This window comes from Eulemur rufifrons, chromosome 7 (assembly GCF_041146395.1).
Source record: "Eulemur rufifrons isolate Redbay chromosome 7, OSU_ERuf_1, whole genome shotgun sequence".
NCBI lineage: Eukaryota > Metazoa > Chordata > Mammalia > Primates > Lemuridae > Eulemur > Eulemur rufifrons.
Window position 1 is genome coordinate 173,677,703 of NC_090989.1, and position 14,666 is coordinate 173,692,368.

At 37.8% G+C, this 14,666-nt stretch overlaps 1 protein-coding gene across 1 annotated transcript in view; it reads right to left on the reverse strand.

Annotated features, from left to right (window-relative positions):
* FRMD4B (FERM domain containing 4B) overlaps positions 1 to 14,666 on the reverse strand; it is a 167,967-nt gene that overhangs the window by 11,103 nt on the left and 142,198 nt on the right. The window contains exons 12-19 of the mRNA XM_069473792.1: positions 10,263 to 10,339; positions 8,881 to 9,019; positions 8,233 to 8,374; positions 7,451 to 7,584; positions 7,241 to 7,360; positions 5,873 to 6,101; positions 3,231 to 3,287; positions 1,636 to 1,783 (exon numbers count right to left, since the gene is read on the reverse strand). Coding sequence (XP_069329893.1) covers positions 1,636 to 1,783; positions 3,231 to 3,287; positions 5,873 to 6,101; positions 7,241 to 7,360; positions 7,451 to 7,584; positions 8,233 to 8,374; positions 8,881 to 9,019; positions 10,263 to 10,339 — 1,046 coding nt within the window. The remainder of the gene's footprint in view (positions 1 to 1,635; positions 1,784 to 3,230; positions 3,288 to 5,872; positions 6,102 to 7,240; positions 7,361 to 7,450; positions 7,585 to 8,232; positions 8,375 to 8,880; positions 9,020 to 10,262; positions 10,340 to 14,666) is intronic.

Below are 14,666 nucleotides of genomic sequence, written 5' to 3' on the forward strand. Positions count from 1 at the left end.
TGTGTTCCAGTAAAACTTCACTTATGGATGCTGAAATTCTAATTCCATATAATTTCCATACATCGTAAAATAGTATTTCTTTTGCTCTCTCCACCTCCAACTATTTAAAAATATAAAAACCACTCTTAGCTCTTGGGCCATACAAAGACAGGTGGCAGGAGGGATTTGGCCCATAGGCCATTCATTGTTTGCTGGCTCCAGACTACAGAGCAACATCCTTAAGTCACTTTGTTCACTTCCCAGCACAGTGAGAACACAATTTGAGGTTAATTTTTTTAAATTAAAAATAGTCTTGGCCGGGTGCAGTGGCTCACGCCTGTAATCCTAGCAGTGCCTGTAGTCCCAGCCACTTGGGAGGCTCAGGCAGGAGGATTGCTTGAGCACAGGAGTTTGAGGTTGCAGTGAGCTATGATGATGTCACTGTACTTTAGTCCAGGAGACAGAGAAAGACCCTGTCTCAAAAGAAAAAAAAAAAAACTTCATTAAATTTTTACTTGTTATAAGAGCAAGTCAAGTTCAATACAGAAAAGTTCAAAAATATAGATAAAAAGAAAAATTTAAATGTCCATAATCTGATACCTCACAATATAGCCAGTCTGTTTTTATATATTTTTCCTGAGCATATATACTTACAAGTATATATACTTTTTAACAACAAAAAATGAAATCTTACTTATATTCTCTTTTAAACTTCACTTTTTGTTTGAACATTCTTATTAGGCAAAGCAAATAGTTGGTAATCCCCTCTTGAGTCCTAATTAAAAAAAAAAAAATAGTATTGATCCATGCGGCCAAATTCTGGCAAGAAACCACTGGTCTGTCATCTTTCTTTTCTTTTTTCTTTTTTTTTTTTTTTGAGACACTGTTCACTCTGTCACCCCAGCTAGAGTACAATGGTGTCATCATCGATCACTGCAACCTCCAACTCCTGGGCTCAAACGATCCTGAGGCCTCCTGCTCAGCCTCCCAAATAGCTGAGTCTACAGGCATTTGCCACCAAGCCCGGTTAACTTTTTCTACTTTTAGTAGAGACAAGGTCTCGCTCTTACTCAGCTGGTCTCGAACTCCTTCGCTCAAGCAATCCTCCTGCCTGGGCCTGCCAGAGTGCTAGGATTACAGGTGTGAGCCACTGTGACCAGCTTGGTCGGTCATCTTTCTAAAACCTGATCTCATTGCCCTGATAATATTTATCTGAGACATGGAGGAAAAATTGGATTATCTATTTTACAGATTATAAAATGAGTTTAAGTCCCACGTCTACTTGCAGGATCACAAGTCAGTCCTGTCACTTGGTTTGGCAGAGTGGTATCTAATGAGTTTCCTTAGCCCATGACTATGAAACCGAATTTTAAACACTGTACACAAATCCAGATGATAATTTATGTCCCTACAACTTAATACAAATCAAACAGACTTTCAAAGCAAGGAAATAGCCAAGTGTGTTTTAAAAGACCTCTTAAAAACACTTGTACTTGCTGTCAACAACAAATATTTGGGTTACTTTCTATGCCTCAGTTTTACAAGATAATACCTTCTGAAAGGATAAATAAGAACATGCAAAAACGAATCAATCATTTTAGAGAAGAGATTTCCCAGCTTCAAGGCATTAACCTTGCTCACAATACGACCTCTTACCTGGACTGCCTGGTATCCACAAACTGTTCATTGATGGATGACTTTCTGAAATGGATTCGCTCAATACCTAGAGACTTGGGGGGAAGAATTCTTGGAGAATGAGGCACTGAACTTGATCGCTGTCCAGTAAGAGTGAAGGTGTCATTAGCTGTAATAAGTAAATGAACAAATGGAAAAATAAGTAGGTAAATAAGTAAGTAAATAAATACCTTGCTAACACCTCAAAGAAACTGGAAGACATGGTGTACAAAATGTTTTTCCAAAGATGATGTTTTTAGAAGTACATACCTTTCAAGAAGTTAATATTTATATTTTATACACTAGAAAAAAGAAATTACTGAACACTCTTCTGGGGCCTGAACCCATTTTTGACAATTCAATAGGTGCTGCTCTGAGCAAGTAAATCAGTGGTCCTCAACCTTTTTTGCACCGGGACTGGTTTCATGGAAGACAACTTTTCCATGGACTGGGGTTGGGGGTGGGAGGAGATGGAGTTTAAGTGGTGATGCGAGGTTCCTAACAGGCCATGGACCAGTATTGGTCCACGGCCCAGGGGTTGGGGACCGCAGAAGTAAATCACTCAGGTAGAATGGGTGATAGCTACAGCTTTAAAAAAGTTGTATTAAAGAAAAACTCCAAGGGCAAGAGGAAGTTGGCCTGGATCATTTTTGTTCACCTTTAGTTTCAGAGTTCTTGGGCCTCTTTGGCCAAAGGCTCATCCTGTCCTTGAAAGTGAGAACACTGATTTATGCTGCATCATTAGAGACTTGCTATGTCCCCCACTGATATTTGCAATTTCACAAGGGAATGGCAAGCATGACCAAACCTCAGCTCAAAGGATGAATTCTGAAATGGTAGAATTTCATGCACCATAAAACTTGGGGAAGATAAAGCAGTGGGGGGTTGGCTTCCCGGAATTCTTCAAATCGCAAATCACATCACATAATAGCCAACTCATCTGATTAAGTACAAAGGATTACAAGGAAATACTCTATCACTTGATATGAAACCCATTCCAGCACGACACGTATTGAACTAACACACATCATTATGATAGATACAATCTACGTCTATAAAATGACAAAATGACACGTAACCCAATTCCTAAAACCTGTCTTTCTTCCTAAGCAAAATGAAAAACTTCCATTTATCCAGAATACAGTGATAATCTAAGTGTACACTATAATTTCCTGGTTTTGATATTAGATTCCAGATATATAAGATGTCAGCAGTGGGAAAAGCTTGGTGAAGGACTCTTTGTATTACTTATGCGACTATCCAAGAGTCTATAATTACTTAAAAATACAAAGTTAAAAAAAAATTTAGAAAGCCTTAAAATCCTTACTGAGAGACTTATTTACTCGTGTTAGGGTACCCTGATTCCCTGAAGTCATGTGATTTATATGGTCCTGTTTTTAATGTTGAATTAACCCGAGTAGCTGTTAATCATATACCTGTTTTCCCAACTATTTTACATAAATATAAGTTATTCTATTCATCCCAAAAGAAAAACAAGTAGGCTTTATTTAACTAAAGAAATTAATATTTCAGAATATCTAATATTTTTAAACCAAAAAAAGGGAAGAGCCACTTACGATCATCATAGGTGGTGGTGTCAGACAAAGAGCTACTCTCTGATGGGATTATGTCTTCTGTGAAGAAAAAAAGCTGCCTTTAGTATTAATATAATTCTGCATTTACACAATTAGAGTGAGTTTAAAGAAGCAATTTTCAATAGGGTGCATTTTATTTTCATTTAGATAAATGTAACTAATTACAGTACATTAAGAACAATTAACTATCATAAGAATTGACTCATTTACCACTGAATATCAGAACATCTTACGTACTGTATGAATATTATATTGGATTATTTTTTAAAACAGAACAGACTTCAAGGGAGTTCTAGTTTTAAACTAGTTTTCAGTGTTTCCTCTACACTGGAAGAAAACTTTACCCTATACATTTAGTGCTTACAACTGACATACTGTAAAAAATTTATGATTTCTTATCATAAATGCTAAACGTTATGTAAATCTACCTTGTATGTGAACCCTCATTTGAGAGTCCACTGTTAGTACAACTTATTTTTTTTGAGACCTCCCTGAAGAAAAGAGCCTTTTCTTAACACTTTTTGGTACATGAGTTTTTCAATTAGACCAGGGTTTCTCAATAGTGGCACTAGTGACATTTTGGACTGGGGGAGAATTCTTTGTTCTGGGGGCTGTCCTGTGTATTATATGACTTCCAGCCTTCAGCTACTGCCTGTCAGCAGCACCCTGCCTCTCAGTTTTGACAACCAAAAATGTCCTCAGTCATTGCCAAAGGTTTTCCAGGGAGGCAAAATTGCCCCTGGTTGAGAACCACTGAGTTAGAGAGACCTGGGTTTAAATCTTGGTTTTGCCATTTTTTGGCTGTGAGACGTTGGGCAAATTACCCAAACCCTCTTAGAAGCATCACTTGGCTCAACTCTAAAAGGTGGGTACCAATAGTACCTGTGGCATAGTGCTGAGGTGAGGCCTTAGAATAATGGATGTAAAGTCTTTAACCCAGCTCCTGGCACATGGCAGTAAATGGTAGCTATACTTATGACTTTTGTTATCTATGCACAGTGTTCTGGTTGCAAATGACCATAATGCTCTGAGTATTGCTGGTGCCCATCAACTGTTAAATAATGCATTTAGTAAAAAGAAACACTTCAAATGTGCTGATCTGCTTTGGCAAATCATTCCATACTCAGTGTTGAGTTGTTTTGGCACAAGCTTCTAGGCAAATACAACACCTCAATGTAAGCTTCAAAGCCATTATGAAGGGAATCTCTCCATCCAATCTCAAATATTAATCTTTATCAGGTTCAAGAGGACTATCTCTTAATTAGACACACAGTAGAGTTTGAAGGCAAAGTGCCAGTATAGTCAGCTGTCAGGCACACTTAAAAAAAAAAAAATCTATCTAATATATGCTCAACCACTGGCACCATCTGCTGCCCACATGTCAGTCACTGTAACGGAGAACATTTGAATTTTGTACAGTTTGGGGATGAATGGGCCATAACAAATGGCCATGAAGTTAAGTGCAATGCTAATCACCCATCTCCGTAGGTCCAGAATGTAACCAATGCCAAGGCCAACTGGATTTCACATTCAGAGTCAAAGCCACCCTGTGTTCTCCAGCTGTAGTTGACTAACACTTGTGTTGATATCTGTACATTCACCTTCCAAAAGCCCTATCTCTGCTTTATGAATCATATGCCCTATAGCCACATATATTCTAAACCCAGTTACCATATTTCATCAAATCTAAGATGCAATAATTATTTTATGGATCAGTAGTAAAAAGAAAAGTTCTACCAATTATGATTCTAACACACCAGCTAATACAAGAACTATTCCAACTTCATAGATGTTAAAATATGAAGAAAAAAAGTCTGGGAATAAAAAAAATATAATCCTATTTCAATCAATGATCAAGGCCAAAAATGGTGCTAATAAATATGTAAGGCCTATTGGACTTGAAATCTACCTGAGATATCTTGATTTACTTTTTCCCTGAATATGAGAGTCATAGATAGGTACATCATGTTGAGAATTTGGAAAATATAGAAGAGTATTAAGAAGAAAATTAAATTATTTGAAATGTCACAACTATTAGTATTTTGAAATATTTCTCAACCAGACTTTGTGTGTGCATATTTATACAAAGTTGGGATCATGTTGTGGTTACAATTTTATATCCTGCCTTTCTGTGTTTCATGACCATTTGCCCATATCTTTAAATAGCCTCCATAAATAACAGTATCAGAAGAGTTCTTCTCTATCCATGTATGTATGGAGAGGCCCTTAAGAAAATGCATGGTTTGTTGCATTAAAAACCTTTCAGAAACTGCTGGGTAAGGCCTATGTCAAAAGCATTTCTTATAATGACATCAGCCCAGTTAAAGGTGAAATCTGTCTTAATAATGAACCAATATTGCTTTGAAAGATCTTTCATCCTGAAAATGAAAGCGGAGGCAATAAGTATAATATTACAATTGTGAAATGCCTCTGGAAATCAAGTTTACATACTTGTAAGACTGAAATTCCAAACAATTTTTATCCTAAGAAGCTTACTTTTGATCCTGTTCTTTTTTATCTCTTTCATCACATTAACTGGTTTGGAAATGCTACCTACAATCAAGAATATTGACTCTGGGACTCAAAAAAATAAAAAATAAAAAAAAACCTTACTTATTACTAACCTGGTAAAATAACTGTTGCTTTCTGGCTGGGTTTCTTTCCACATCTAATTCGGTATTCATTTATTGAATTTTCAATCTCCTGAAGCTTTTTCACTGCTTCTGTGTAATCTTGCTTTCTTTTTTTCTTCACGGTTTTACAAAGGTCTGGCTCATTGGCAAGTTTCTTTGCAGCTTCAACCAGCTTTTGCTGTATTAGAAAATTACTCTCCAGTTCTTGTAAAGCAGGATCCTGCATTTATACAATAATACTGTTTTACTTTTATGGATACATACAATCACTCTCACAGGCATTGGATAATAACATTTCTTGTGCATTCTTGAATCAGATGCTCTTTGAGAACAAAAATCTTTCCAGGTTTTACTGCACAGACATCCCCCAACACTTTCCCTCACCCATCTTAACTTGAACTTCTCATTAGTACAAACCTCTTCCCTTTTCAAAGAAGGGAATGGCCTTTCATTTATTGAGTTGGTTGGGTAAAGATTCTAGCTTTCAAGAAGAGGTTCTTAACCCAAGACTAACATAATACAGAATGTTATATTCATATGCATAGCTTTACAGACAGATCAATTTGGGTTTGATACCTTTTTCTCATGGGTTTCGGTTGCATGACCCTGGATATACAGCTCAATTTTTTAATGTTTTGGGTTTTTTTATTTGTAAAATGAAGATAACACCTACCTTGTAAAAGTATGCTGATGATTAAATGAGATAATGTATAAGCATTGCTTAGCTCAGAGCTGGGTACACAGTGAAGACTTAATAAATAACAAAGCTTTCCAAAGATGGAAATAGCTATTGTTTTCTAAAGCTAAGACGGTTGCATTTCTACAGGAAACATGGATATGGTCATATTGGCTGATGACATGCAAATGAAAAAGTACAGTCTATATTGGCTAACAATTCTTTTAACTTGATTCTAGCTGAATGCTGTGCATGTATTATCTCATTTAATACTCACTGCATCCCTTGGAGGGAAGTTCAATCATTACCCCCATTTTACAGATGAGGAAACTGAGAGCTGAGAATTGAGACCTTAGGGAGGTTAACGTATTTGGAAAGGCTATTTAGTTTTAAGTGAAAGAGTCTAATGCTAAAGTTCTTCATTCTTATAGTACTGTCTCTCTCAATTTATAAATATTTGGGGCTCATTTAATGCTATGATTTGGGGAGTAAGGTAGTGAGAAATAACTCAATTTTGATTGGAGCATACATGAAAGAAAGAATTCAATTTGGTCTACGTTATTCAACTGGTGAGATAAAAACATACATCAAGGACTCAAAAACCAAAAGAACAAGTTCACTACACTAACAGACAGCTTTTGTGTTTCATTGTTAATAGAAAGGCTCAGAGCTGGCGTTCATACCTCTTCACTGGGCAGCAAGTTGTCATCTAGTTTGAACGCAGTACCTATGCGTCTTCTGACCTGAGGAGGCTTCTCACCTATGTTCAGTGGATACTCCTTTGGCATTTTGCCTGTGAGCTCCTGTAAAACAGGACAGAGTCAGGAGTGGATAATTGACACTGGCCAGAGTTGTTAAACACAATCTGATGGGCCCCCAAAAGCAGAACTCACAGCCTCCCGCAAACAGATCTTCTTAAGCTCCTCGAATTTTTTCAGGAGTTTTTCTTGCAACAGTTTTTCCTTCTTCTTTAGTTCAAGGATTTTCTCTCTCTTTTGCTCCTCACTAACTTCTGAGTCTTGAGAGCCTGGAGGAATGGGGGAAGGGCAGGGAAGGTTTATACAAGGCATGTTTCCTTCCTTTCTAAAGGACAAAGGATTTCTAAGCCAAACCTGCTTTTAAATGGTAGCTTATTTCTTTTCTCCTTGTTTCTGAACATAATAAAAGGAAACTGGAGAGCACTGTCTCATGCTTCTGGGCATCAAACGGAGCCTGGTAATAAAATGTGCCTTTTGCATTTTGGCTCCGTCATTTTGGGGGCGATGATAAAATGCTTAATGTTCCATACACACCCAAGGAAAAATTTCATTTTGTAATCATGTTTGTATAGCATTTATTGTTACATGGAGAATTAGACAATTATCTGTATCAAAAAATAAATATTGGGAGAAGCTGATAGAATTTATGCGAGAAAAATGTCCTTTCAACACACCACTAGGTACTTACTATCTTTGCATCTAGTGTTACTTATAATTTAATTTTCTTTATACCCTTTCTGAAATTAGTTTTAAATTTTATTCTAAACTGTTACACATGTAGGTTTTGATATACACATTTATTCCAAAATAATGTGTGAAAATATGCATTTAAAAATGACTTATGATACAACTTCCACAACCCCAAACATTGAACAAAATAAAGATGGCATGCACTTTCTCTAATCCCCAGATGTTACCTGAAGAGATTAAACTGCCATTGCTCGCCATGATGAACTGACTTTTTGCCTCCAGTGTCACCAGCTTGGAGACCCTTTGTGTGCCTGTCTCTGTCAAATCCATTGCAATATCGTCTAAACTCCTGGCTGAAGGAATTTTTGCCTAAGAGGTACACAACATTGAAACAGAAATAACTCAGTTAAACACATTTCAAATTAATAAAACAAGTCACCATACAATAAAAATGTCACCCAGAGGACAATTTAGAATACCTATTTTTTTTGTTTTAGAATTTTTATATATTAACGTGACACTATTCAGAGAGTAATATAAGTCTTCAGCTTTGCAGCTAAAATGTTTTAATAACTACACATGATTCTCTCTCATTGTATGGTTCAGTCACTAAGTTTAAAATGTCATAACATCACCAATGTACGCATACATGCATGCCAAAACCCGGCCAAATCTTACAACTTTTAAATCAGCTTATATATTGCCCATCTTTAAATGTATGAAAAACTAGAACAGTTGTAAGTTTTTAAAAAAGAAAAAGCCTCAAAAAATACAAATGTACAAGCTTGCATCTTTTCTAAAAAAGTTTGTCTTCTGAACAGAAAGCAAAATGAGCACTGGAGTTTGTCCCTACAGAAATGCTGCTAGTTACTTACTTTGCTTTGCTTCCGATCCAAGTAAAACTGATGCTGACTAATGGCCATTACCCAGATGGACTTGATGAGAGAGGAGTTTGCATACCATGTTTGCACAAAGAGACCACTTTGCCCAAAGGTTCTTCTTGACACCGAAATCCTGAAAGATTAAGGAAAGCCCTCAAATTATTCCCCTCTGGCTAAGCACTACACAAAACGTACCCTGTGAGCAGTTGTGACAAAGTATCCTTCTCTTACCTGTCTTTCTACTGCACAAACTCTCATGCTAATGGGGACCAAGTTTCTGATTTTCTCCTTTTACAACAAAACTAATCAGACCTCAGCCATCTTTCTGTAAAGGCTAGCACGTTTAAATACACGTAAGCACACACTCAAAAGCTGATAAGGAATCAGTCAAAGTGGAGCCTGTACAAAAACATTTAGTTAGAAACTGTAAGGATGTGTGACTATCACAAGTGGTAAGGAATAAATGTGATAATATTTTAAAGACATAGCAACCAAGACCTGTGGGATCAACACCTACCTCAAGGTGACAAGAACATCTCAGATCTAGATAGATTTGGACAGCTCTGATGTTATCTGAAGATGCACATAATGATTTTGGCTGAAATATGCAAGTTCGACACCCGGTTCAGAGTGCTGTTTGTGCACCAGATGAAAAGAGGAAGGGGTGGGGGGCGCAAAGAGACTGTGAGAGTGTGAGAGAGTGTGTCTGTGATTACTAATGTTCTTTGTAGGAATCTGGCTTATCACTTCGGGTCATCTTTCTGTCACAGCTGTTTCCTCCCATCCCACTGACCTCCAAACATCTCTAAACGTTCATCTTGGGACTGATAAAGAATTTCTCTTAAAAGCTTAGAGGACCTATATCCTGACTTCAATTCATGTTGATGACCTGGTGACTTTTTTTTTTTTTTTTCATAACCAGGAACACCAAAATGAAAAACGAAAAAAGGATCTGAATAGACATTTCTCGAATAAAGATACACCAATGGCCAATAAGACCACGAAAAGATGCTCTGTGTCACCAGTCATAAAGGAAATGCAAATCAAAGCCACAAGAAGATACCACTTCACACCCACTAGGATGTCTGTAAGACACATACAAAACTAAAAATAACAAGTGTGAGTGAGGATGCAGAGAAATCGGAACCACAAACACTGCTGGTGGCATGTGAAACGGTGCAGCACTTTGGAGAACAGCCTGGCAGTTCCTCAAAGGGCTAAAGACAGAGTTACCATTTGACCCAGCAGTTCTGCTCCTTGGTATATACCCAAGAGAAATGCAAACATACGTTCATACAGAAACTTGTACACAAATGTGTGTAGCGGCATTATTCATTCAGTGACAGATCATATAGAGAAAAGTCCGTGGTCCTCACCTTCGCGGATCATGAACTTCTACAGCAAATTTTTTCTCACGGAAATATAAGTTCTCCAGCTGTTTCCATTGGAATAACTAAAAAATTAAGAAAACAGAAAAGCCACACAGCTTTGATTATTTTTAATTTTCACTAAGTCTATAAATCAGCTTAATAATCAAATGACTGTAAGTTCCCAAGAAGGTACACTGATAAAATTAAGCATGAATATGTGACTCAGTCTTTTTACAAATCAACTACGACCTGAAACCATTTTATTCCGTCCTCTGACAGTAATCTTTACTTAGTAAACTGCACCTTATCAATAAATCTTCCTTGAACAATAAAACCGAGCATCTGTGGAGGAACATGTATACTATTTTTCCTCTGACTCAACTACATCATAAGGAAATCTGCACAGATTCCAGTAAGCACACACAGCCTTCTGCTCAAAGATGTTTTCAGATTGAAATGGAAAGATATTCAAAGGGATGTTTCAATAAGACCAGAGATTGAATTTCAAAAGAATGCAAAGTGAAAGTAAAACGGAACCCCCACGTGGGAGTGGGGGTGATTCTCCAACATACCAGTTTCCCACCTATGAGAGAGTTCCCCTAAATGCCACAAAAACCTCGCACCAGGAATCGGGGGCCAGGTGAGGGTGAAAGGAGACTGCTGGAGCTTCCTCTTGGTCTCTGAGCTAGAACCTCCAGGTTTTGAACATAGATCCCAATCTCTACACACTCACTGCTAATATTCAAGTGCTGAACTCAGTGTTACTTGCTGGTTGGTGGGGAGAAACAGACTTTACTAGCACGGTGCATTTGAAAGCCAAATAATTTGATAAAAAGCAGCTCATTCACAGACCTGAGTATGCCTTGCTATGTTTTCTGGGTTCCTCCCCAACCCCTTATAGTAGACCCTGTACTAGCCTGAGCCTTAGCTTGTGCTGTCAACTTGGACTTCATGGTCTAATTCCTCTTCTCTGTCCCTAGTCTTGATTAGGGAAGTAACAGCGCAGCTATTTCATTCCATTATCAGACCCTGGTTGGATTTTTAAACTATTTTCACAGAAATCTTAAAAGAGCATTTTTTAATTGTCTAAATAATAAGCACTTCTCTGCAATGCCCTATCAGCAAAACCATTTCCTGAAGTACGGGAACCAAGACTGCTCACAAACACGTAAACCTCATGTAAAGGAACAAAATGAGCTGAGGTCCCTGTGCATACGCAGCCGTGGGACAAATGTGTTCAGCCTGGATCCCCAATCCCCAACAGAGTAAAACAAGCCAGCACACACTAAGAACACAGCCTTCGTGGTCTGCACATGCAGTTGCCTGTAAGTACAACGCTCGCTCAGGTTCAAGGAGGAATTAATAAAAGTAGAAAGCTACATACCGATCTCTTAAAATGTCCATCAACTTGAGGCTTTCATTTCTTTAAATCCAGAGGTCCCAAAAATGAGACAGAAACCTGGGGGCAAACCTCAGGGTTCTTCCTACCTCCCCTCTCCCAGACAGCAGCTCCGGTGTGTTCTGAACCGAGTTTCATAAGACACTTAGGTGTAACTCAATTTCACAAACAGAGCCTCCCACGGCTGACACACTACTGACATCAGCAACTCCGCTGAGCGCTGAGCGACACCTCCCCGATTCCACTCTTTCCTCCCATCAGGGAGAGGAGGGCAAAGTTCTCAGCAGATTTTCCCAGAAGAGAGACCTTTCTAAAATGAGGGCCAGTCTGGATTTGGCTGATACTTCCTGGGAAGTAAGTTGCTTTGAACCCAGGGAAGAATTTCACCGGAGGCTGTTTGAGGAAGACATTTCTACCAAGGTTTACTCACCCTGGACATGAACAGGTTCTACAGGAAGGGTTACAATGCAGCTCAGCTGTGTTTTCCTTTGCGTCCATTCCCACACACATAAAAACCGGGCTGGACTTGAAACATGATCTCTGAAAGCCACCACCTCCCCCTCTTATCACTTACAAATGTGAAACCCTAGCGCTTTGGACTCCATTCAGCATGGCCCTGCACTGAGAGCAAACATGCTCCCTGCAAGCAAAAACCCCACTTAAAAGGTTAACGGCTTCAGCTTAGAGAATTTGAAATAATTAGATGGTAGGCTAGGTTTGCAAAAGAAGTTGTGGGAACGAGACTGGATTTTTAAGTCTGAAAAGCAGCACCGTCCATTTCCCCACCTGAAATCTTAAAAGTTTGTGTGCGCAAAATGTGATTTCATATATGTGCCTGTAATATTATAAAAGTGGATTGGAATGCCACAAACTTAGTGCCTAACAGTGGTTGCCTCTGGGGTCAGATGGTATGAGGGTAAGTGGTACAGAAGCTTCCATATCACTAGTAATGTTTTCTCTTAACAATAAAAATAAGATGAAGTAAATATGACAAAATATTAGTAACATCAATTTGAGTGGTTTTGCAGGTGTTGTCATACTCTTGGCACTCCTGTATTTCTCAAAATTAAAGTTTATATAAAATGAATATAAGTTGGCCTACTTCATACAATACTGAGATTTTCACCTTCCAATCAGTTGGGAGATCTTTATTTTAGACATTTCATACTATTAATATTATCATCGTAATTCTTATAAAGTTTGACATTGCTAGAAAAATACTTCTAATTCTAGTGGCACTTGATCTAGCTGGCAGCTGGATATAAGCTAGTTTTTCTTTTGAAATTTCTGAAATCATTCTTCTATCGTGCTTTTTATTTTTGTGTGTTTGATCTCAGAGGGCCACTAGGAAGCTCTGCAAGTGGCAACGGAGCTGAGGTGACTTCATTTACTGGAAGGTTGCTCATGCCTTGTGCCTAGGACAGCACCTGGCACACGGCAGGCAGCTGATCAGTGTTCATTCTCTTCCCTTTTTTCCAGTGTTTTCCTTAAAGGATAAGTAAGAGGCTCCCTCTTGTCAAAATCACGCAGGGATTTCAGATCCATGGAAAGAGAAGGGGAAATCCATCAAAGAAATATACACGAGGCCAACCTGACTTGTTGGGGCCTCTGCATTTAAAGAAACAGCCTGTCACCCACAGAATAAGAAACACTCGAGATCACCTGAAAGATGCAGGGTTGCAAAGAAAACATCCTGCATTTGAGGAAAGAGATCAAAGTTCAAAGGAAGGTAGAAGGAAGCAAAATATTCTTCACATTTGTATTATCTGGGGAATACTGGTGTCTACATAGGGTAGGACTACTACAGGGAATGTGTCTTATAGGGGAGAACTATTATATATATCTTATACATGCATGTATGTGTGTACACACTTGTAATTTTCATATTAAAACAGAAAACCAGAAAGAAGTATTTTGCCCAAGCCAAAATTCCCACTCTTGGAAATTAAGGAGAAAAGAAAAAAAAAAAAAAAAGGAAAGAAAAAGAAGAGCTTTATTTGCCTTGCAACACAAGAGTTAAGAATGTAGAACTGGAATGTTTTCCAAAGTGATCATTGTAGAGGTATAATAACAATCATTAATTAGTATTTATTGTTGTTTATGTGGCACTGACTAGAAGCTATGAGTTTGAAATTCTGTTGTTTTAGGATTATGCTGCTAGTGATGAAAGGGAAATAGTTGTAAGGCGAAAATAAAACCATAAATTAGGTCACCCGGATTGCTTTCTACTCTACACTCTGTAGTTGATCAGTTGTGTCCTTTGTCATCGGAAAGAGGAAGTAAATAGTGACAGATGAATAATACCTGGGATTACTTTGAGATTACAAAAGTAAATAGATAAAAAATAAAAAGATGAGCAACACAAATAATATTAACAAAGAGATAATTACAAAATTATAATAGAAAGAAAATATATCTTAAGGTCACAAATCACCCTGTCCTGAAAAATAAAGTATTAAAAATTTAAAACTGATATAGAAAACCACAGGGGAATCAGATGTTAATTTGAAAGTGAACTTGTATAAACTATTGTAATCAGAAGAGATTCCCTTCACCTTTAGATGTGAAAGAAGTTTTAGAATAATTGGCCACACATTATTACCCTTCAATGAATGTGTTGAATACTTCAGCCATTCTGTTGAAATCTATAATCAATATTTGGTTAGATCCCACCCATTTTTATAGACTTAGAGAACTAGAAGGTATCACCTCTTCCTCATCCCCACCCCATTATTACAATGGTTCCTAAACATCTGAGGCTATAGTCAAACTTTAGCAAGAAAAGACTATAAGGAAAAACAGAGGGACTTTTAGGAGACAGAGTAACATGTACTTCAGTAGCTTTGGGAGTCATTTATTCATTCCCTCTCAATCAGCAGATATTTCTTGAGCACCTTCTATGTTCAAGGTTCTGCTCTTGTCGGTCTTAAAATAAGGGACAAGTCCCCTCCCTTGTGGGGCTGACATGAACCAACTGAACCAAGTCAGAACACCTTGGTTTATATTCTGGT